Consider the following 23,893-nt stretch of genomic DNA (forward strand, 5'->3'; position numbering starts at 1 on the left):
CTCTTGCCTTTGGATTAAGAATTATCTTTTTGTTTCTGTTTATGTCCTGCTTTGTGCTTAAGGCTCTAAAAACTTTCCATACAGACAGATAACAACAACCACCACAACAATGAAGTTTCTTTTTAAATAATCAATATTATTTTGAATATAAATCCCCAAACAAACAGGGATAGAGATATCCCTGTAAACTATAAGATTAGGCTTATATTAAAGGTTTGTATGTTCCATAATGACCCTGGAATTGATACTAAAAATCACATTAATATCACAAGTGCAGAGTAGCTACCTCACCTCTATATTTAGCTCACTGTTGGATTTCAGCAGATCACTTGGAACTGTACACAGAATTGATTCTGACTGCAAGAGGAGGTTTTCACAGCTTTTATTTCCAACTTTTAGCACCTCTCCTTTAACAGCTTCTGAATCAATATAATTACCCTTGAAAAAAAAAATCAATTTTATATTACATAACCATCTCATAAAAGTTAAGTTAGAAGTTAAAGAAAAGTCCTTTTATCACCTTGGAAAATATTATCTTAATGGAAAAGCAGTTGTGAAATAAAACAAGAAATAATACAAGATTATGTTCCTCTGCCAATATGCATACATTGGATTTTAATTCTCCTTTTAAATAGGAGTTTGACAGAAAGGTCAAAGGGAATTATAAAATTTAAGAGTAGAGTTTGCTGTCACTAACACAGCCCATAAGCACTTCTAAAAATGTAAATGTCCAAGGAATAAATTCTGTGATTCTGTTTAAATTTTTGCATAAATTGCACGAGAAAGGAAGGATTACACGACCCTGTTGTTTATACAAAACTGTCATTATGTTACCCACAAAATACAGGCATCTCAAACATTTTGTTTTGCAAGTGTTTGTGGCAGAGGGAGTGAAGCTTTCAAAACAGAACAAGTGAATCGTAATCATAAAAATGGACAAATCTGTTAAACGGAATCATGTTCTGCAGATCAAAGAGGAATAAGCCCTCGCAAAGTTGACAGCATTAAAAGTGAACTCCTTACTCAGAAAACCTGCCTTCACTCTGCAGACTTGGATGAATTATTATTCCTACTGGTATTGTGTTAGTAATGTCCAAAGGCCAAGTTCAGGATCATTTGTGCTGGGGACTGCATTGGTATCTTAGGAGCTTTGGTTCTGCCCTGAGGAGTGTGCAGTGTGCAGTCCAGCAAAAGATAAGATGAAAGAGCAGGCATATTAAGCGGGAGGAAAAAGAAAGAAGGGAGGATGGAGGCGGGGGAGGGAGGTGTCACTACCACAGTCTCCTTATGTAGACTGGATCTGGGAGTTTTTCAAGAGAAGGGAGGACAGAAGAACATATAATGCCTGACCCTGCAGTGAGGCCTTGTGTGCTGAAAAGAAAACAAGAATCCCATTTTAAGGGGAAAAATGTTACTTTGGAATACTTTTCAGGTTTGCTGCAGAATCAAACTGAGCCCTGGGAAAATTTTCATAAAAACATGGGAGAGTCAGTTTAAGGTCCTACTCTAACCCTAGCAAACCTGGGGAGCATCCCAGGGGAGTGTTTTCTGATCTCCGACCAACAAAGTCCGTGTTGCGCTCTTTGTTCTCCCTTCTTGGAGCCATTCTGTTTGATATTAAGTAAATAGTCAATGGGCCAGAGAGCATGTGAGTGACTTATTATTGCTTATTAGTACAGGGATTTGCTGGAGACTGAGAGACACTCATGGTCAAATCTTTCCTCTGAAGCATGTATCTCCAAAAGCTCGAATTTGGGCCTGCCATCTCCAGGATAAATATGTTGTCCAGGAGACTGTGGGTGAATGCCTCCCTCCTTCTTCTATACCAAACCTTAGAAATGTTTCTCTACCAAACTGATGCTTCCTCAATGAGAAAAAAAAAATCTGGCATTTCCTAAGCTAGACCTTAACCAGTTACAGTGAGGATCACAGTTTTTAGTTACTACCGGTAACATTTACATATATTAATATGTCATATTAATATTATATGTTTTCAAAACTCTTTCAGTGGGGTCTTCTACAATAGAATTTGTCTTGGGTTATAAGAACAGGTGGAAAATGACTACTATGAGAACTGGGAAAAATATTTCCTCTTCTAAAGTATGTATTGCCCTCTACTTACTGAGAAGTGCCCCTTGCATGCAAGCTGGAGTACCTAGTTAGTAGTCTGAATAGCTCTCACAAAGTAATCTGATAGACTCACTGCTCACAACTATAGAGAGATCAGAGTAATTTGGGTCTAGGAGAGAGTCTAGGAGCAACGGACAAAATAAAGAATGGAAAATTTGAGACTGGTGTCAGAAGAATTTCTGAGGTGTCTAAACAGAGTAGATTAACCTGGGAAGAATGAGAAGTTATGGCAGCTATAGAGCTTCCTGTTTAATTTGCTCACAGCTATTATAGTTTCTGTATTGCAGTGTCTGGGACCAGATGCTAAAGTAAATATGTTTTTATGTGATGTGGAAAAGATGAAGAATAGAAATATTCTAGAAATAGACAAGAAGAATTTCTTAAGAGTAAGTGTTTTACTAGTTTAGAAATAGAATACATGATTTGTTAAGTCTTGTTTTTTAGTTTTGGGACAGATATGTCATAGAACAGTGAAGATCCAAATATGTTTGTGTGACATGGAATAATTTATTTCTCTAGTCAAAGAATTTATATTTATAAATAAATTTAAGTCATCTAGAGGCTCAATCCCAGGCATCTTTTTGAAGAATGTACAGAAATTTGGAATTGGTTTAGTGTATGAGTACAACCACTGATAGATAAAGCCTCTGTAGGTGATGCAGCTGGGTCTCAGCTTAGGCAATGACTAGACACAGAAAGTACACAGAAAGCGTAAGAAGGGTCTACGCTGGTGGTAGGACACCACTATTATCTTTGCAATGTAGAGAACTACTCCTCAGAAGAAAGAGAAAAAAGACATAACAGAAGTAAAGTAATGACCTTCTTGTCAACGTCTGTCCCACTCAGAAGGAAGCTGCTGCAGCTTCTCAGAGAGTGCAGCAGCCAGCCTGGCACACAATCCCAAGAACTCAGAGATGCTGCTGTACTTCAAAGGGCTGCTCTGCACCAAGAGGGCATTGAGGGGCATTTTCAAGAGCCTCCGAAGTGATGGTCACAGTAGAGTTAAGACAAGTACTCTCACTGCAAATACAGGCCGCCAAGTAATTCTGATAGAGGCAATCCTGTCTCTGAAGCATGTCATCACTTGTCGTATTTAAAAACAGACTGCTTTCTTGACCTAAGCTGCAGTGAAAATTCCCAATTATGTGAAGTGGCCAGACTGAGGCTCTACAGGAAAAAATGACTTTTCCATGATTTTCTCTGTGAATATCCCAGACCATAGCAGGTACCACAGTGGCACTGCCAGGAAGATTGAACATCTGTTGCTAGGTGTGTGTATTGTGGATATAATACTTCAGTCTTCTGAGTACAGAGGAAATCAACAGAGAACCTAGTCCTATGGACAAACTATCAATTTCTTCTGCAGTTTGGGAATATTACAGGCAGACTGAGGTTAGAGACTATTTTTTTTCCCCCACAGCTAGGAGAGGAAAATCTAGGATGTCTGCTGGGCCGTTAGTGTGCCAGTTTACAGGTATCAGTCATGGGCTCCTATGGGAGGCAGTGAGTAACTATGTTCTCTTGAGCAGACTGAGTTCTTTGGTTGTCCCCAACTGTGAAGCACCAGAATTTCTCCTATCCTGAGTGCTTCCAAAGTTGGCAGGCCATGGGAGCACTTTTGAAATGGAGTCTTTGTGGTGTTGGAGCAGGAAAGTGCATCAAGTCACTCTGCTGTGACCCTTCTGACTGAGGTATAGTGGGCACTGAGAGACTTCAAAGAGTCACATACTTGGCAAAGGAAGACAGTGATGATGTGGGACCTTGAGAGACTCAATAGTGTGGAAGACAACAAGGATGTCACTGAAGACAAGAGAGACTGGCATTCCTGGCACACAGTGCCCTGACTGTGTTTTAGATAGAAGACTTAATGTCTTTTTGTGAGTAACATTTTCTTACAAAAACATGTTGTGGTCATCAGGCAAAAACAAACAGAACCTTTCAATAAGTACCCACTGTCATTTGATAAAAGCCAAATGTCACACTAGATTAGTTTGATTGAAAAACTTGTGATAAAAGCTCCCTCCACCCCTCTGAAACTAATTAAGAAAAAGATAAAAGAACTTCGATTTGGTAGAACAGTTTGTTCACTGAAGCAGGTTGCCATTTAATTTCATGCTGGTCTTGCTTAATTACTGCACAGAATATGACCATGAGGCATGTAAACTTGTGTGCATCTGTTTTTGTATGGGGCCAGGGAAAAGTGTTGCCAATATGGCTTGTAATGATCTTTTGGCCCCTGAAAATAATTTCCGAAAGTCACCTCACTGTTTTGATAGAAGCACCCACTATAACTAATTCTATTTAGAAGAAGATGTTAAAGTGGTGCTTCTTCATGCTTTCTTCATGCTTTGTTCTAAGAGACCAGTTTTCACTAAAGTCATCCTCCACTTGGTTGCCAGGAAATAATCAGGGCACTAGGCTTAGGTAGACATCTGCCATGGGTGCCATGACTACAGGTGACGAAATTATTACTTTGGTCAGTCTTCAGTGGGATGGCCCTCAGCCAGCCTTTGTCACCTGAATGGCTTCTTCTCAGCTTTGTTGTTTCACACAAATAGATGGCACTACAGACTTCTCCTTAGAGGTTTAAGAGTAAAGACAAGAGTGAGCAGAAAGCACCTATTTTTTAACCTCACCCTTCCCATCCCTGGGAAGGTTATGGAAGAAGTCCTTATGGAAACCTTTTCCAGGCACATAAAGGACAAGAAGGTGATTAGAAACAGCCAGCACAGGTTTCCTAAGGGCAAATTTTGCCTGAGCAGTGTGATTGCCTTCCATGATGAGATGATTGGCTCTTCAGATGAGGGGAGAGCAGTGGACAATGTTTACTTTAATTTTAGCAAGGCTTGCAACATAGTCTGTCCCACCATCTTTGTAGACAAATTGGGAAGATATGGATCAGATGCGTAGAGTGCAAGGTAGCTGAAAAATTGGCTGGATCATCGGCTTAAGGGGTAGGAATCAAAGAAGTGGCATTCATCAAGATCTGATACTGGAACCAAAACTGTTTAAAATCTTTACCAACAACCTGGATGATGGGACAGAATGCACTGTCATCAGATTTTCAGATGACATCAAATTTGGGGAAATGACTGATATATTGGACGATGTGACTACTGTTCAGAGGGACCATGAGAAGCTGGAGGAGATGGCCAGCAGAGCCTCATAAATTCAACAAAGACAAATGCAAGTGCTGCACTGGGATAGAACAACTCCATGCACCAGCACAGGTTGGGGACAGCAGGGTAGAAAATAGCTCTGCAGAAAAAAACTTGGGGATCATAGTGGACTACAAGGTGAAATGAAGCAGCAGTGTGCCCTTATGGTGATGAAGGCCAATCACATGCATAAGCAACAGCATAGCCACCAGATTAAAGGAGGTGATTATTCTCTTCTGCTCAGCATTTGTGAGGCCAAATCTGGAGTACTGTGTCAAGTTTTGGGGCCCCCAGTACAAGTGAGATGCTGACAAACTGGAAAAAATATAGCAGGGGCACTCTGAGATGGGTCAGGGGCTGAAGTACATGATGTATAAGGATAGGTTAGGGGAACTGAATTTGTTCAAGCTGTGAAATCTTCATCCTTGGAGATTTTCAAAACTCATTCAGACAAGGCCATAAGCAGCTTGACCTAATCTTTAAGTCAGCCCTGCTCTGAGTGAGGGGCTTAGACTACAATGACTTCCAGAGGTCCCCTCTAACCTATGGTTCTTCTCAAATTAATCTTCCTTCTTTCTGACAGGTTGATATGCAAGACCTGGAAAACAGTGGAAAGCCACTGCTGTCACTGCACAGAGGTACCAAGCCATACAGAAGCTCTGTAGAGAGATTCCCAGCTCTCCACTGACTTGCACACTTGAACTCTTTCTAGCATTTCTCCACAATTAAACAGGAGAAAGTCTGCTCGACTTTGAGGAAGGGGTGATTGAATGACCAGAAGTTTCAAGTAGGGAAAAAAAAAAAAAAAAAAAAAAAAAGAGAGAGAGAGAGAGACTAATTATTCTTTGGAATTTGCCAAAAACATTAATGGAAACAGTTCAATTTTCAGGGAGTTTGACCGAAAGCCAGTATGATTGACAGAGACTCTGAGGGAATCCTGTCTGATTTCCTGCTAGCCTCAGGAGTTGGCCCTCTGGACCATCTTGCAGTCAAAGCACTCAGGACTTCCAGATTTCATCACTCTCTTAGGGTAAAAGACTTTTGGCTTACAGTTCTGTATGGAGCAGCCGTAGGGAGATGACCCCAGAATTAAAACTGATTTTCTTCTGTAAAGATTTTTTAAAATATATTACACTCTATAGAAATTCTAAATGTTCTGTATAAATTGCATACACATAATTTATAGATATAGTTGTTATAAATATTCATTATAAATCATGAATATTTATATTAATACTTTTGTATTCTCTACTCTAAACCAAAGCAGCACTAATTTTCAGAAAATCATTCTCTTTTGCAAAATAGATTTACCTTTCTTTCAGCACACTTACACAAAATAGACTGCGACTGTGAAGGCCTCCCGTTCCTGTCAGATGTTCCTCTGTGCTCTGTAGGTTATTCTCAGGGCTCTTTTAATGAGCACTCAGCATCAGCTTTGCATTTTTCATGGATCTGTAAGTTTTTAGGCTACAGTGGTCACTGATCCTCTTGAGTGACTTTGTGCACAGACCAGAATTTCACCCTGTTCTACAGAGCCAATGCCACTAGGCCACTTTCTAAAGGCAATTCCACTTCTTGCATGCAACAGGACACAAAACTATATGACAGAAAGAGATGGAGGACTCACATGCAGACTACATATTTCTGATTCTGGGTTGTTGGCTGTGTTTAGTCCTAATCTGGTAAAGCAGCTTGCAGCAGTCAGATAAAAGCTGGTGCAACACAGTCCCCACATTCCCTGGTGAGAGAAGGAGGAAGCCTCTCTTCAGTCCCAGCTGATGCCAACAGCTGCCCTGGTGTATCTTCAATTTCAGCTCTTCATTTTGAAGTCATGACAGCTGGGGCCTCAGAAGAACACGTTACTGAACATAGTGCTCTCAATCTCTTTTTCTGCCTTTGTTACCTTGGGGTTTCTTTTATATGTCTTCACTCTTTCATCAAAATATCTATTCCAGCCTACATTTAAGTGTTTGACCATTGATGTGTGCTTCACAGCTTCAGTGCGTTTACAAATACTTCTATTTCCGCTTAACTGATGTAGATTAGAGTAGATTAAATGAAAAATGAACGATTTAAAAATATATTTCAAGATTTCTTACCTTAATTTCCAGAATGTTTTGGTTGCCTCTTGAGATGAACACTGGCTTTTCAAAATGTTTAAATACAGGATTATTTACATAATCAAAATCAAAGTACAAGGAGCTTACGCCATCAAAAATAAAGAACACTTTGGTTACAAAGGGCGGATGGAGATTGAAGGCTTTCAGTGAAGGAGTTGTACAGCAGATTATCTCTGAACTAGAGCGGTGGTTACATGCCTGTAAGAAAGAAAGAAAGAAAAAAAAAGAAAAAAAGAGGTAATTTGAGTAAGTACATGCATGGGAAGTGACTGACGAGTATAGCTGTTCTTTAACAATACACATATTTTGAAATAATAAACAGCAGAGATCTTGTTCTTCTCTAACCAAAGCAAAATCCTGATCAGTGCTACGCAACGTTTATTTAGAGCTGGGAGAAAAGTGTAAAAACTTCATGTCAATGGTGTTTGCACTCTTGTTGAGGAAATGTTCTAGTAAACAAGCTTCCTGGCCTGATTGTTCACAGTAGCTTTAAAGTAAATATTTTGCAGATAATTAATGGAAAATGATTTCCATAGCCAGGGACTATCAGGATCCTATCCTTTGGCTGGGCTATACTATGACACAAAGCAGCCATAATTCAATTTATCCAGCCTATGTCAGAGTGACTGCCACATGCACTTCCTTTCATACTACCAAAGCAACAGCAAGGGACCAAAGGACAGGTGAAAACTAGAGTTAATGAATCTGAATAGAGGAAAACAAAAGTAAACCCCATTTACTCACAACATAGCTAAGGCAGTATGTTTCCAGAAATGGAATAAGGAATCTACAGAAAAAACAAAACCTTGAAGCCAAAACCACTATGGGACTCGGGGCCATGAAAGCTCAGCAAAGTGTGTCCTCTTTTTGAAAACATACATGTAAGTCCCAGATGTGTGGCACTGAGCGCTCAGGTACACTGATGTAACGTAAGCACATGTTGGGAGTGTTTGTTGCAGGACATCCTCTCGCCTATATCTCCTGGGACCAGCAGGGATTAAGTTCAACAGACGTATAACCAAATTTGCCCCTCACTCCACTATTAAACCCTGCCAGGACCTGACCTGGACCAAGCAATGTTTCCCAGCACGCCCCACCCTCCAAGAAGACACGCTGTCCCAGGGCATACTTTTGTGCTGCGAGGCTGTGAGCTCATGTGCAGAGTCTGGGCAGGGTGATTCATCTACTCATCTGACCTTGTGTTGATGATGCGAGAGACAGAAAAAACAGACCTAGGTCCTCCCTAAAAGACTTCCTGCGCTGCATGTAGCAAGGGCAGCTGTGATTTACAGGCAGTCTAATCCGAAGCTTAGGCTGCAGATCATATGAATCCTCATAGAAGGAATTCATCCAACCCAAGTTTGGACGTCTGCATCTGAGTTAGTTGGCTAAACTCCCTTTGTAGGGAGTCAAAAGAGGGAAACGAGTTCACCTACAGTACGATTCACCTGTTCTGTTTTAGACTTCAGCCTTGATTAGATTCATTGTGCTCTAGGAGGGTTTACTTTGCTCTGCTCAAAGGTTTCTAGATGACTAATTTTGACTATAGAAGTCAACAGCATATCTACAAGCACTCATGGGAGGAATGGTGGGTGCTGTGCAGCATCACAAGAATGGCAGAGCAGCTTGTTTTTTGATTTTTACTCTGTACTCCCTTCACCATACCTCCTCTTTATGCTGCTTGGAATGGATATGGTTGAGGGACTTCTCGTCCAAATCAAGTGAATTCAACTTCAGAGAATTACTTCTCTTTCAATTGTATAAACTTCCTCTAAGTAGTTCCTTGTATACTGGGAATCCCTGACAACAGAGATTACACTTTTTTAATTAGAGTGGCTGACAAGTCGCACAGTAGGAATGGGGCTTAGTTTCTAGTCACCATAAATCTGACAGTTGTTCTGCAAGAGATTTCCCTGGAAAATCAATAATGTTGTCGAATATCTTTGTGCATCTAGAGACGACTAAAATTTTGGGGGGTTTTGTTTTTCAAATTAAATTGGTTCTCATTCTAAACTGCTGTCTGAAGGAGCTGTGAAATTAGTTTAGATTTCTCTCTAATATGCTCTATTAATGCAATGCAGTTTTGCTATACTTCAAATCAGTAACATAATGGTTCAAGCTATATCTGCTGTCTAGTCACATTAGCTTGAAAAGTGGGATTAAAGTATCCATCTAAAAATCAGTACTTTTTCTTATCATCATTGCAATTCACGCTTCCATACATAATATTACGCAATCTTAAATCTGCCAGTAAAAACACTTTTAAGGCTCTGAAACTGAACATTGGAGTTTTAGAGCTCTACTAGAAGGTTTACATGTCTGTGAGCTATGAGCCAAGTTCTGTGCTCAGCTAAATGGGTGCAGCTCTCTGTGATGCTAAATGGAGGACGCACCCCTGAAACTAACAGCCCAGTTAGGCTCCCAGCTCAAATTCAGAAATATTTGTGCATCCTCCATGACAACCAAGTAATCTGTGGGACGCAAGGCAAGGTAGAATTTGCCTTCATGTGACTATAGTATTTATACTGTTACTGTTCTTGCTCTTTTGAATATCTTTTTACAGGCCATTTACCATGTCTTAAGCTTTTTTATATCACATGGCTAGAAAGTCATTTGAATCAGTATAGTAATAATAAGATGCATCATTAATATAATGTATGATCAAGCCATATTTTTCCATGTTATATGAATAGTCATAAAGATATCTACAAAACTGTGTTGATTCTAAAAAGGGATCACTAAGACATATCTAATTATAAAACCAAATATGTCCTAGGCAATCATTATATTTATTTGATTAATGTAAATTCATTAGACTTTTTATCTACTGTAGAGTAGTGATGTCCCTTAAATGAATAGCAGTGGTATTCATAACTTTGTTTGTGGCTATCTATTAGAATCAGATACTTTACTTTATCAGGCTCGTCTCTGAAGAGGATGCTCTCAGAGAATGATAAAAATCTAATAATACTCCTTGGAGGGGATGCAATGTGACTGATTGGTAAGGTCAAGAGAAATCTTATTTACAATGCCCTTATTGGTACATGATTTGACATGACATTTTTACCTTGAAATTGGTTTTAGCAATTGAAGAATATGATGGTTTAGTTTTCAAGAAATATTGGATTGAGGATCTATAGGAAAAAAAAACCTAATTCAATCTATTGCCTACTCAATTAAGATACTGCCTATCAACCAGCACCTTTAACTTTTATTTAATTAGGCTTTAAAGTACATTCATTTTAAAAGCTGAACCTGTACTCTTTTTTGACTATAATCTACATCTGAGGACAATAGGTAAGAAAAACTGTCAAAATTATGGAGCATTTCACAAGCATAAATAAATAATATACCCCATAGGGAATAATAATCCATTGCAAAATGCATATGACTCATCACTTAAAGGTATGCATTCTTGTTTCGTTTGTAAAATATGACCCTTGAGGCAATTAATTCAAACTTGACCTACAGAATCTGAACTTCAGTGCCCAATTCAATTTTTTTTTTTTCATCTGGCACAACAACAGGAAAAGTATGAGGGAGGATCTCTGAGCTCCAAAGGTCCCCCAGCAATTGACCCAGATAAGACGGGGGCAGCTTGATGTGTATTACAGGATCTGTAGCAGTCAGAAGGGAGAAAAGGGCCAATTTATCTTTTCATAAAAAGTCTAAACTTTTGGAGTTCCTGTGAGGAATGAAAGATGGATGAGCTCTAAGGCAGACTGGGGGACTTTCTAAGCATCTTTGCCAAAGAATGATTTCTCAGTAGAAAAAGATGAGAATCCAAGTCTTACTTGAGGAAAGCCTGTTCGGAAGGTAGAAGGTTCGGAAGGTGAGAAACTGAGACTTGGCTGCGCAGGCAGGGTACCCTGAAGATTGCTCAGAGAACTTGCTGGTTTTGCTGCCATTTCAGGTGGTGTAACAAAAGGTACTAATGCCGACGCAGGGGGTATTTGGTACTGGTGTGCTAGCAGTGTGAACTACTCCTGTACTCCTGTACACCACCGGTTTGCTCTTTTCTTGTTGAGAGATGCCCATGAGATGCGGATTCAGCACAGAAGGAAAGGCCAATAGTTGCCCTTCATGACGCAAACTCTTTGCTGGGCTTTTGGGGCAGCTTTATGCCACACGCAACTCAGCTAGAGGATCCAACCCTGAGTGCCTTTGGAGGTACAGTCAGGAAAATCTTTGATAATCACATTCACCATTCACCATTTCTAGGGAATTTCTTCCATCATTATTTAATAAACTGAAGCTAGGCAGTGGTAAGTGAATTCTAGGCAATTTAATGAGTATTATGTATATGGATTGATCATGGAATTCAAATCTTGAGAGAACATTGATATATTAAAAAAATCTCTCAGCATACAACAGAAAATGGCATTTAATTTGAAATTAAGCAATTGCAACAATTAAAGAATTAGAAAATGCTATGGATTATTCATGAGACTACTAATTGAAGAGATAATTAAAAGTTGGTGGAAAGAGATCTTACAAAATTACAGGGTCACTTGTCAGAGGATATACATTAAAAGGTACTCCTCCCCATTTTTGCAGCCTTGGACATTTTGGGACACGTGTAGTTAAGCAATGGGAATGTATACCCAAATTAATGGATAGAATATTTACATCATTACAACAAAAGATCCTCCATTGACCACTTGTTTGCTGTTTGGGAATCAATGCAAAGTACAGGCTTTCGAAGACCTCAAATACTTCAGGGACAGAAGGTATCATCTCGCAGAACTAACACTAGAGATCTGAAAAGATTTCTTTTGTAAACAGGCACTTGTGCTCAAATATCATCCCAAGTTGTACAAATCTTTAATACAAGCACAATAAAAAGCAAAAGGATGGAAAGAGCTGCTTCCCTCTTTGTGTGCCTCACACAGGAATTGGCCATGTGAGCAGAAGAGACAGGGTTAGTGTATGTTTAGGCATTATGCAGAGCTGTCAGGAAGCAGAATTTATGAAGAACTCCCTAAATTCATATTTTTTGTTCATAGTCAGAAAAAAAAGTCAGAAGAACTCACAAAATAAAAATTAAAAAGAAATACATTGCAAGTACTGAAACATACGGTTCAATAACTTTAGAGCATCTTGTTTCACTCACATTTGAACCACTGAATTTTAATATGGCAAAATGTATTATTTTGATAGTGCTAGCATAGAATGTAATATAAATATAATTAACGTGAGCACAGTATTGAATTATTGTTTTAATGAAACTTAAATAAGTATGAGCTAAAAATGATGAAGTTGAAGCAAGACATTTTTACCTTATTGAAAATAAAAATTCAGAAATACTAAGTTTGAAACAAGAAAATTGAAAAGATCAATTTAAATGTTTGTCCTCTATAAGACTGGCATATTGTCCCAAAACTCTTTAGTTTCAGTGAAACTACATTTCTTATGGGGAGTCATTCCACAGAATGTTTTTTACCAGTTTTACCATTAATTTCTTTTATAAGGATGGGAAGAAACAGGCAGAGAAGAGCAAACCCCTCCCCACTTTGGGATGCTGCTGCTTGGGAGAGGGACTCTCACTCATACTGAGACCCCCGCATGGCTCTGCACCACAAGTTAGCCTGACAGTGCTAATTATGGGGTTGGGGACTGACAGATAACAGGAAAAGAGGACAGCACTTTTACATCACTTCAGTTTAGACCAGTGGGAGAGGACTGGGAAGGTGGCAGGAAGAATGAGTAGACCTCTAGGAAGCAACACATCAGGGGAAGTTAGAGCACTTTGGTTCGTTTTAACTGGAAATGAGAAAGGCTGAATCATAGCTTAGAGTAAGTAAATAAAATTAACAGAAGGGTTTGGTGATCAATTTGTTGTTTGTGTCCACCAAAAGTTAAACAACAAGATGGCTAGTTAGCAGCTCAGATTTAGGTTAGTTATTAGAAAGAAAGCTTTGCAAACCACTAGGGAAGCAGGTAGAACAGCTCTCTCCAAAGCTTGTTTAAGGGAGGTTGTGAAATTTCTTTCACAAGGAGCTTTAAAAAGATATTTAAGAAGACAAGTATCTATCAGGCAATAGTCTAGGTGCATTTGGTCCTGCTGCAGGGAAGCAGGCCAGGCTGGGTCTTTGGTCCCTCTCAGCTGCACTTTCTTTTGATGCTCTGAGACATATTTCAGTTCTGGTCTCAGGTTCCCAAGAGCCAGAGTTTCTGAATGCTTATAAAAGCAGCTTCTTGGATGAGGCTGGTGAGAGAAAACTATTAAAAAATGGCTTAAATTACAATAAAAAAACCCTCAGTTTACTCTCCGCTCCCAAACTAAGGAAGCAAGAAGGATATATAACTCCAGCTGTAGGACTTAATCATTTTGTATTGCATCGTTTGTCTGGGTTTGGTCTGTTCAGGACCCCAACCTTTCATCTCATCAGCAGGATGGCTAAGCATTGCAGGGCTCTGGATCTGTGCTGAGGGAAGAGTAATAGTTCCTCGTCACTGTTTATTTTTGTAATGATGCGAAGAACGTCTGTTTTTGGAAGGTGCTGGCATATAGGGCTCAGAACCTCCAGTGCAGGATGAGGAACGCTGCCTCATAGGCGGCCCCCACCAGCAATTTCTTCAGGAACACAGTGTAATCTTGTTTTGCCACTATTAAATCCTCCCCTTCTCTCTCAGGGCAAATACTTTTCCTTGAGAAATTAGCTTGAGGTACAGACTAATGGTAGAACAAATGGCAAGCAGATCTGGGCTGCCACAGAGGCAGGGAAAGTCACTGAGTGCCAGAAGCCTTTAATTTCAATACAACAAATATATTATGGGGGCAGCGTTAATGTATTTATTTATAATCTTTTTGAGGTTATAATTCCACTCCTTCACGCAATGAAGGGGGAATAAACATGTGTACAGATGCTTTTGCACCCGAGCAGATTCTTGGAGACAGGAGAATGACAGTGACATCTTTTTGGAATATACTGACAAATATCTTTATGGAAATCGAGCGTCAGACCTGCCTCTTTTGGAGTGTTGGCAAATATCATGCATACTGCAAAGTACTATGAAGAGAAAACCAAGTGAGATGAACAATTAGGAAGACAATTCTGACTATCTATGTCCACGTCACTTTTCAAGAACAAATTAAAAGGCAGGATGGCAGTAAACCTCTGTTTGAAGGAAAGGTTGTTCCCCAATATTTGAGAAGCAAGAACTTGATGTGAGAGAGACAATTCTACAGTATGCATTGGCTGGATTTCCCAAACATTTCAGGACAGTAGCTCCAGTTCTTTAAAACTTCAGATCCTTTCAGATCTATGTAAATCTTGAGGAAGCCTCCACATATTATATCTTCATCGATTTTGAAAACTATGATGTTGTTAGATTTTCTCAATTACATATTCTTAAAATTCAAATTCTAAGTCAGATTGTGAATTCCAGTAAGTACCAAATATTGTCTGCATTTCTTGACAAGGCATTTGCTAAACAAGGAATCAGGATCCAAAGAGAAGCAATTCTGCATGTTTTCAGCAAAAAACAAAGCATGCAAATGGTTTTTACTTTGAAAGAAAGTAAGCTCAAATCCAGGCAAAGCAAAATCTAAAGAGCTGATTTTAGCAATAATCTTCTGTTTTGTAATTGTTTTGTACCTAGAAATAACCTTGTCTGCAGTGCTGAAAACACTGAAATGTTTTGCTTCCTAACTGTTCCTTGTGATAACACTGAACACCACAATTGATTGCAGGGGCACTGTGTTTCAGATTAAAATCTGTACCCACTAAATTACAAGCCATGATTAAATCCATCTGAAATTCAGGTCCCAACACTCATAATAAAAATTAGGATCAGAAAGAATATTATGACCTTGAAGTTATAAAATACTGCAAATTTGTGGACATATCATTTAAATGCTTTGAGCAGACCTAAATCTAATATTTAGAATTCAATAATACAGCCAATAGTATATGAATATTGTTAGTAATAAACTAAGAACATGAGCAGTAGCATAGCATGTTATAAAGAGTGTAGGTCAATTTAGCTTCATTAGTTAAACTAAATGGACCTTACAGGATAAGAAAATGTCAGAGGTGCAAGGCAAAGGTGTAGGCAAAAGCTGAGAAGAAACAGTTCCAGCTCCAAGTGGCCAATAAATGTAATCTTTGCCCTATAAAGATTAAAGTAGATGTCTGACAGTCTCCTGTCCATCCCTTGAGTCTATGTTCACACAGAGATACCCAGCAGCCAGTGCCCAAAGTTTCTTAAAACTTGCTGAACTTTGATAAGATAGGAAAAATTTGCCCTAAGAGGTAATTTAATGATAAGCAATTCTTTAAGAAAACACTCCTGATTTGACATATTACTTTTCCTCTTTCTTTGATGTTTGTTCCATTTTCTTTCCGTACCACAGTCACCATTAGCATATATTTCCTATTACCTGTATTCCACATGAATTTGCCCTGTCTGGCGACATTGGCACATATATATTGCATTGTTCTTTGTTTACTCATTGAATTTTCCAAGTGTTAAATTGCGAAATAAAAATCTTGTTATCTGACACTATGAAAGCCTAATTTCTTTGGAATAGGCTCCAACAGGTAAAATATGGTCCTTTCCCCCCCCCCCCCCTCTAATTTCCAATGTGCTGTTGAGTTTTGCCTATGCAGAAAACAGAAAACAGCAAAATGTCCGTGGAAGCCCCTAAGTTTCAAGGCAAAATCAAAGTGATTTCACCATAAATTCTGTGCCATTCAGAACACAAAGATGACAAGGTAACAGACTGTCTTCTCCAAGACTGACTCACCACAGAGAAGTTCATTCCCAGTTTAGGTACGGTAATCACCATCTGAGGAAAGCACACCGAATTCAAGTTGATTCCCTGAGCTGTGATTGTACTTCCGCCACTAGGAAAGATTAAAAATAACAATAAAAAAAAAAGTAGGATAACAATACAGCTTCCCTAATAAACTTAATTACAAATTGTATTTCAAAATAAATGACAATATAAAAGCAAAATTGGAGATATACAGGGTGAATGCCAAACGCATTGTTCTGAACAATGGGAAATTTCCAATTCCCCCTCCCCCCCAATTTCTTTTCTTGGAAAAAAATCACACTTGATGTAACAACCAACCATATACAAAAAGGAAAAATAAGTTAAAGAAATGTGATATGTCAAGACATAAAAGAAATGTGTACGTTTTAAAGGATGACGTGTACTTGTCCTCAGCATTTGCTAACTTATTTAACTTGTTGCTTTCACTGGTACAGAAAAAAGGTGCCTTTTTTACTGCTGACATTTTTTTGGCAAAGGCAGATGGTTTGGATTAAAGCTAATAAGATCATAAATATGTCACTTAAAAACACGCACATACATACACTACCATACATATATATTCCTAATATTTATGTATGCTGGATTTAGACTGTTTTAAAATCCATTTGCTCTCCTGAGTACTGCTGACTTGTCACGTTAAATGATTTTCCTCACAAATCAGCGTAACGTCCGGGCATAGAAGCAGAGATACACTTAGCTGTACAGTAGGTATCTCTCAGCAGGACGCTGCAGGTAAGCTCAGCAGTAGCTAGGAGTTAAATCACATAAAATAGAGGCACCTTTCCCCCCTCCCCTTCACCTCGGAAAGGAAATGATCTGCCCTCTGCAACCGCACCATAATAGAAGCAATTGGTATGGCAGATAGCGATAAAAACGCAATTTCTGTCGGCAGATTGCTGCGCAGCCCAGCCATTCTTCTTTCATCCACTCCTTTTCTTATTTCCATGAGAAACTTTCACTCACCTAAGAAAAGATTTGGCTGGGTGAATTTTTAAAACAACCGGGTCTTCCCTGTATGTGAAATGACCTTTTGCGTCTCGAACGGCTTCGTCGATGCCCACCCGGACGCGATACTCCTGCGGGATGCGCTGTGCCGGCGTGTAGCACTCCGCAGCGCTCGCCGACACGCTGCAAGGACACGGAAGGGCTCCCCGTCAGCACCGCGAAACACGTACTGCGTTCGAAAAGCCGGCCTTCAGCAAGCCCCAGCCCCGCAGGAGGATCCGATGCGAGAAACGTCATCGAGTGCCGTATTATTTACTCCTGCGCAGACCAGGGGCCTTGCAAAATACGCGCGGTGTGATGCAGAAGCTGCATCTACGCCACTTAGGCTCAAGATTTGTCTTCTCTGGGTGGTTTGCACCTTGCCTGGTGGAAGGTGTTTCTCCCATGCCGGCCACGTTGGCCCCTGCTCAGCACCAAGGGCAGCAGGCTCTGGGCTTAAGGACTGGCTTGCTGTGCCACAGCTGCCAAGGGTGACACCTTCTCTTTCTGCAACACAGGATATTTCCCTGCTTTACAAACCTCAAGAAAAGAGGCTGGCGGGGAGGCACTGGTGTTTCAGAGGAGTTCTGCACTTGGAGCAGCTGCCAAGGGGGCAGGGGCAGTGAGGACATGAGTGTCACCCTGTTGCAACCAAACCCAGGAGCAGGAAGCTTCTGCATCATGGTAAAATGGCTAGCAAATTCAGAACATTTCTCTGCACGGAACAGCGAGCCTGTGCTTATTTTTAACATTCATAGCCAGGTAAAAACCCAGGCAGGTCCACACAGAGCATGTTAAGGATTCCTGAATGAGCTACTATGTCTACTGAATCCAGGACAGACCTTAATTTATTAATTCCCAAAACAATATTATATATAGGAAGAAAAGACCCAAACTGGTGCTACGGTTTGGAAGCAACGCACTGATACTAGAGCAGAAACACTTCCCCTTGCTCCACTACACAATATCCCCTTTCCCGTTGAGGAACCCCCTGGTTTGCACTGGGCAACCGCGCAGGAAATGACGATGTGCTCGCTGCAAGCAGTTACACGAACCGCAGCTCTTGCTAGCAGAGGAGAGCGGGATGAGTGTGCGGGATTTGGGATGACAGACGTAATGGGAAATGTGCAATTGCTAGTCCTTTAGAAGCTGATTTGCTATTGCAAACCTTCAGGAGGTTAATGGAGGCCTTACAGAATAAACAAGACTTCCACAGACACGTAGTCCTTTCCAGGGACCTTTTAGAGATCCCAAACTCCAGACCTAAGCTGGAACTGAATGCTTATTACGGTACTAATTCTATGTAATGTGAGGAGAGCAGTGCACTCTTTTTTGAGGGGGAGAGCTGGATTTTTCTTTTACACAAGACATTTAATCAAACCAATTTCAATATTAAAAGAAACACTTTTTTGTGACCTTACCTTTTCAAGGTGCATGGTTTCTCACCCACAAATATCCTTTGAGATTTTCCACTGTTTAGGTATTTTCCAGCTAAAGTTAGTAATGTTCCACCAGACTTGGGGCCATAGGTGGGAGAAATATTTGTTATTACAGGATTCTGAAGGGAGTAAAAATAAGAACAGTGGATTGTTAAATTATGTTTCCATATTTTCAAAACATGAGAAGGAAAAATACTAATACATTTGCTAGCACTTTGATGAAGTAATAGTAAAGCAAACAGAAACATAGAATTACCATACTGGATTAGACTCATAAAAAGCCTATTCTCTATCTTCTCCTACTAAATAATGAAGTTAATTTTGATATTAAAGTTTTAATGATAATGCTTACCACATAAGAAAAGGTATTGAATAATGTTTTGCCATGTCCAACAGAAACACTACTGGATATATTAAAACTTGCGTTTTTTGCAGCAGGAACTGTGCATTCCAGCCTTTGAAAAACAAAGAAAAAAAAGTGTTTAAATTTTTTTCTGCCTCGATTATTTTGTAATAAAATAGAACCACATTAACTCATAATAATGAAGGATCCATACCAAACATATCATCAATCTATGTGCGTCACGGACTTTTCAGAAATAACAGCTAAAAGAACTGTGATCTTCTATTATCATACCAAATACAAACACTATAATCTTATACTTATCCAGAGAAAATAATTTTGATATATCAAATATATTTATGAAAAAAGAAGCATGTTAAAGAAAACAAATACCTCCCATTCATGTAATGGCTGACTTGGTTTTTGGAATTTTTCCTTTAGTGCCATATTTTGGCAAAACAACACGATTAAAAAAAAATGTATCACACAAAAATGTACTGAATAAATTTAGATACTACCAAAATTGATGCCGATATGTGTCAGTGAATTACATTACATGTATATAGTCTCATACACGAGGCATTCTCCTTAAATCATTTTGCTTGCACTAAAGCAAAGAGGGCGACAGCCCAGTGCTTATGGAGGGTGATGTTTTTGCTGCTACAAATGAGAATGGGGGAAGCCACGGCCATGACTGGCACATTGCTGTGCTAGTAGATAGTCATCTCAGCTGAGAGGATATTCACTGAACTTGCTATTTTCTTACAATTGCAACCAGAATAACCTCTATCTTGAATTTAAGCTATTATCCTACTGTCTTATACACATATTTCTGAGGAGGAGAGGTGGAGCTGAGGGGCCTCCTGATGACGAAATATCTGTATCGTCACACATTTCTCTCCAGCAGCTTCACAGATTTGGAAGACAGAGGTAAGGTAACTGAGCCCCACAGGATCCTGGCTAGAGGCACCTGCCGCCTTTTCAAAGCTCTGCACAGTTTCACTCTTGCCAGCTCCCACAGCTGTGGAATAGCATGGCATGGACTACCAGGAGAAGCTGCTGCAGGAGCTATCAGCACCGACTAGATTTATTGGTCCTCTGTTTGGAGCTCCTGGGGAGCTTATCATATCGGAGGTTTGTTTCTCACCTATGGTTTCTGCCTGAAATTTAAGAATTAATGGATACTTATTGACTGAATGTTTATATCATAAAAAAAAAAAATCCAACACACATAAAGAATATCTATACAAAGGAAACATCAAACTTCAGATTTCTTACTTGTTTTTGTTGCTAGATTTTGCTTCCAGGGCACATATTTGTCCTCCAATATGGACTACTGTATTTTTTAATTCAAATCGATTATTTTTGCTGAATCCAAAGTCCCATCCACACATTGTCAGTTTTGTCCCACCTTCTAATGGAGCACTGCTTGGGAGAATCTGTTAAAAAACACTGTATTAGTTTCATCGGGTTTTCCAGAACTTCAAATGGAGTTAAAGAATGTGCAAAGGAATAATTTTTAAAAAGCATTTCTTCTGGTAGAGTATATCCTACCATTCATCTTAATTGTTCTTCACCTTTCATTTATCACATTATGAGCTTTCTCTGACAGTAGCAATAAATAACAAAACCTATACTAGAATGCTTTGAAGGATAGTGTTTAGGGCCACTGAACAAGCTGTGCATTGTAATGGTTCTTTAAATCCTGCTGTTCTTGTCGTTCACATCTTATTTCTGGTATGTTAAACATACAATGTGCTTATTTTGTTAGAAGCTGAATACTGAACACAAAAGAACCCCCAAATGACCATTTTTGTCAGCTTGATGAAAGTCAGGTTCAGAGTGAAGAAGCTTCAAAGACACCAAAATCAGATATCACATGGCTGTGATAAAGTTAATATGACTTCTGCTATTCTTTCCTTAAATCTTTTACATTTGGCTACCTCTAATTCTGAGTTAAAAATAAACCATCCCTCAGAAACAGAGACAATCTACAAAGGAAATGCTTTTTTTTTTTTTTTTTTTTTTTTTTTTTCTGTATATTGTAAATTGTCCTGTAAAATATAACAATGGTGGGAAAAATGTAGGAACACTATAGAAGTCTTACAAAACGCAGTAAAAGTACTGGTCAGTACTGCCAGTAAAAAAATCAAAAGATATTGGTTCAGGGTTTATGGGGACTTTTAACAAAACTGCATAAATTTGCAAACATAGCAGTATTACTGGACAAACAACAGAGAATGAAAGACAATTTATATTTGTGATCATATTGTCTCAATGTCTTAGGCTTAGTGCTTTAGTGATAACAATTTTGCCCCTAAAATGCAATACAGCTGTGCTTTTCAAAGGACCCTACTTCCTTTTCAAGCTGAAAGGAGAGCATTTGAGAGATCCTTGACTATTATTTCATCTGGAAATCCAGTAAGACAGGCACATTTCTTTTCAACTCTCTGTGGCTATACTTGAAGACTTTCACAAATGAACTATTGTAGATGGAAAGGCACCTGAAGAATACTTCAAAAGAATTATGCCATATATTGTATACGGGAAAATTTACTACCCCCATTAGAAACCAGACAAAGAGTCTGATCTAAAATGGACGGAAGTCAGTAGGAATCTTTCCTGCTTTAATGAGCTTTGAGTCAGCTCTCAATGAGCAAAGAAGAGGGAACCTATGCAGAAATAGTCCTTTTGCACAAATTCCATGAAAAAAAAAGAGATGCCCCCACAGCCTGCGGCCAGCAGTGGGGAGCTGTATTGCATCAGGTGGGATCTCTCTTGTTGCCAAGTTTATATTTCCTGTATTTCTTTATTTCTGTATCTTCAAAGTCTGGATTGACTTCAGATCACAGTTTGCCACTCTACTTAGTATCGCAGCATCTATTTTTGGAGTTACAACAGCCAAACAGAAACTGAAGCTACTCTGTGGGGGTTCGAGATGTCTCACGGTTTGTACATAATGCACTAATCTGCGGCATTTGAGGAGTCAGAGTTGCAGTCCCTACTTAGCAAAATAAGGGCATTAAAATCAGGCCTTACAGAGCCATGCAGCATTGTAAACTAAGGGACTTAACCGTTTTTGAATGATCTTATCTGCCAAAAGAGACTTGTGATAGCAGCCCATGTGCCTTAACTGAGGGAGAGTAAATGTATTTATTACATTCTGCCAGCAAATTTAGGAGATAAGACTTCCAAGCAGATAGCAAAAAATAAACTAGTTATTATACTTTTGTTTTTAAGTTCTACAGAAAGTCTCCCAAAGTGTTTTCTTTCATTTTCTTATTTTTATTACATTTCTTCTGTACCATGAAACCACTAAAAGTCAAATCTGGTTTCCCAGACTTTTTCATGGAAGATGCAGCAAGAATGAATAGTAACCTGCCTGGACTCTGAACGGAAGCGCCCATAACCATCATCTGTCTGCATGTTCATAGAGCATGTACATTGCACAGGTAGCAACAGAAAATAAATGAAACCCGAATCAGTTATAAATGCTCGGAATTTAAGAATTAAAAATTGAAAAATTCTTGAATATTCTCTGCAGCAGGAAATCTCCAACGATAACATGGAGTAAGTCGTTTTGCAAGACCTGAAGCTCTGCATGACCCTAGTGTTTTCTGGACTTTGAGTTAAGGGAGAAAAAACTGTCTTCTCTTCTTTTTTTTTCTTGGAAAAATTTTAAACATTGTGTTTTTCTTTTGTTTATGTTGACAGCTTGTATGTTAACATCCACTCACATACTTTATAAATTGTTGGAAGAAAGTATCTATTTATTAAAGTTTCGACAGCCCATTCATTTTAATTAAGAGGCAAGAACATGTTCAGGCCACACTTGAAATTTCCAACAGATCCTCCAATCTAAACAGGCAGCAGAACGCCTGATGTTCTTGATATTTCTAAGGTAAAAGTTAGCTAAAATGACTCACTTTTAAAAACAACAACGAAGCGCGTCAGGTTTTGAGCCATAATAAAGTATCAAAAGGGAGACCCATTTATTTTTCTTCCACGTGGTTCACCTTTTGGGGCAGCTGGCGTTCCCCGTACAGATGACTGCAATTTGTTTCGTTACCGAGTTGGCTCTGGCAAAAGGACTGAAGGATCAACAGGACTCGCACAGAAAAATGGGGGGCTCCTCCACCACTCCTCACAAGAAGAAAATCTTTTTTGTTAAACACTGCTCCATGTGATAGTCTGGGAAAACTGAGACCATTGGATCAGACCCTCGGAGAATCCCTGTATTCCCTTCAGGTTAAAGCTATCATATGACATACATTAAGTAACCTGGCCCTCTGAAACCTGCAAAATATTTAGGGGGGTTTAGGACTGAATTTCAGACACCATGAGAAGCAGGTCATCCTCTGTTTGTTGGAAACTAAACAAGCTTGTTTCTCATATTTTATGCATATGGGTTTAAAGACAGATCAGAAGATGATGAATAATCTGTTTTATATTTTTTTCAGTAATAATGTTAAATGTCATGGTCCAGCAGAGCATGAAATCTGTCTTAACAGCTAGCAGTCCAAAGGGATTTAAGTACTCAACTGCATTTTTTTCCTTACAAGCCTTCTAGAAACAACTTTCACAAATGTGGGCACGCTGTAATTCAAAACTGCAGCAGATTCACTTTGAGATCTGCCAGGGCCACAGCTCCACGTTCACTAGAGGGGAAGGAGGTGCAGGCGCCCAAGCGCGCGGTGCCGGGCTGCGCGTGACGAAGGGGGTGCCCGGGGCTCCCGGGCGCGCGGACGCCCGCTCCCTTGCATGCGTCGTTCCAGCCGCTTTGGAGGGAGAGCTGCCTCGAGCAAGGACCGCGCGGTGCAAGCATCTCGCGTGGGCTCCACCTGCTTCTTAAAACTGCTGAGCGTGCGCGCACACACACACACACATTGAAATTAGAGAGGACCATGAGCGCTTAGCACATCTGGAAATTGGAA

The 23,893-nt window shown here is 39.5% G+C and overlaps 1 protein-coding gene across 1 annotated transcript in view; it reads right to left on the reverse strand.

Moving 5' to 3' along the window:
- MET (MET proto-oncogene, receptor tyrosine kinase) overlaps positions 1 to 23,893 on the reverse strand; it is a 70,718-nt gene that overhangs the window by 14,863 nt on the left and 31,962 nt on the right. The window contains exons 6-12 of the mRNA XM_062599488.1: positions 20,238 to 20,398; positions 18,969 to 19,071; positions 18,599 to 18,735; positions 17,157 to 17,321; positions 16,161 to 16,260; positions 7,388 to 7,606; positions 292 to 438 (exon numbers count right to left, since the gene is read on the reverse strand). Coding sequence (XP_062455472.1) covers positions 292 to 438; positions 7,388 to 7,606; positions 16,161 to 16,260; positions 17,157 to 17,321; positions 18,599 to 18,735; positions 18,969 to 19,071; positions 20,238 to 20,398 — 1,032 coding nt within the window. The remainder of the gene's footprint in view (positions 1 to 291; positions 439 to 7,387; positions 7,607 to 16,160; positions 16,261 to 17,156; positions 17,322 to 18,598; positions 18,736 to 18,968; positions 19,072 to 20,237; positions 20,399 to 23,893) is intronic.

Source organism: Rhea pennata, chromosome 1 (assembly GCF_028389875.1).
Source record: "Rhea pennata isolate bPtePen1 chromosome 1, bPtePen1.pri, whole genome shotgun sequence".
NCBI lineage: Eukaryota > Metazoa > Chordata > Aves > Rheiformes > Rheidae > Rhea > Rhea pennata.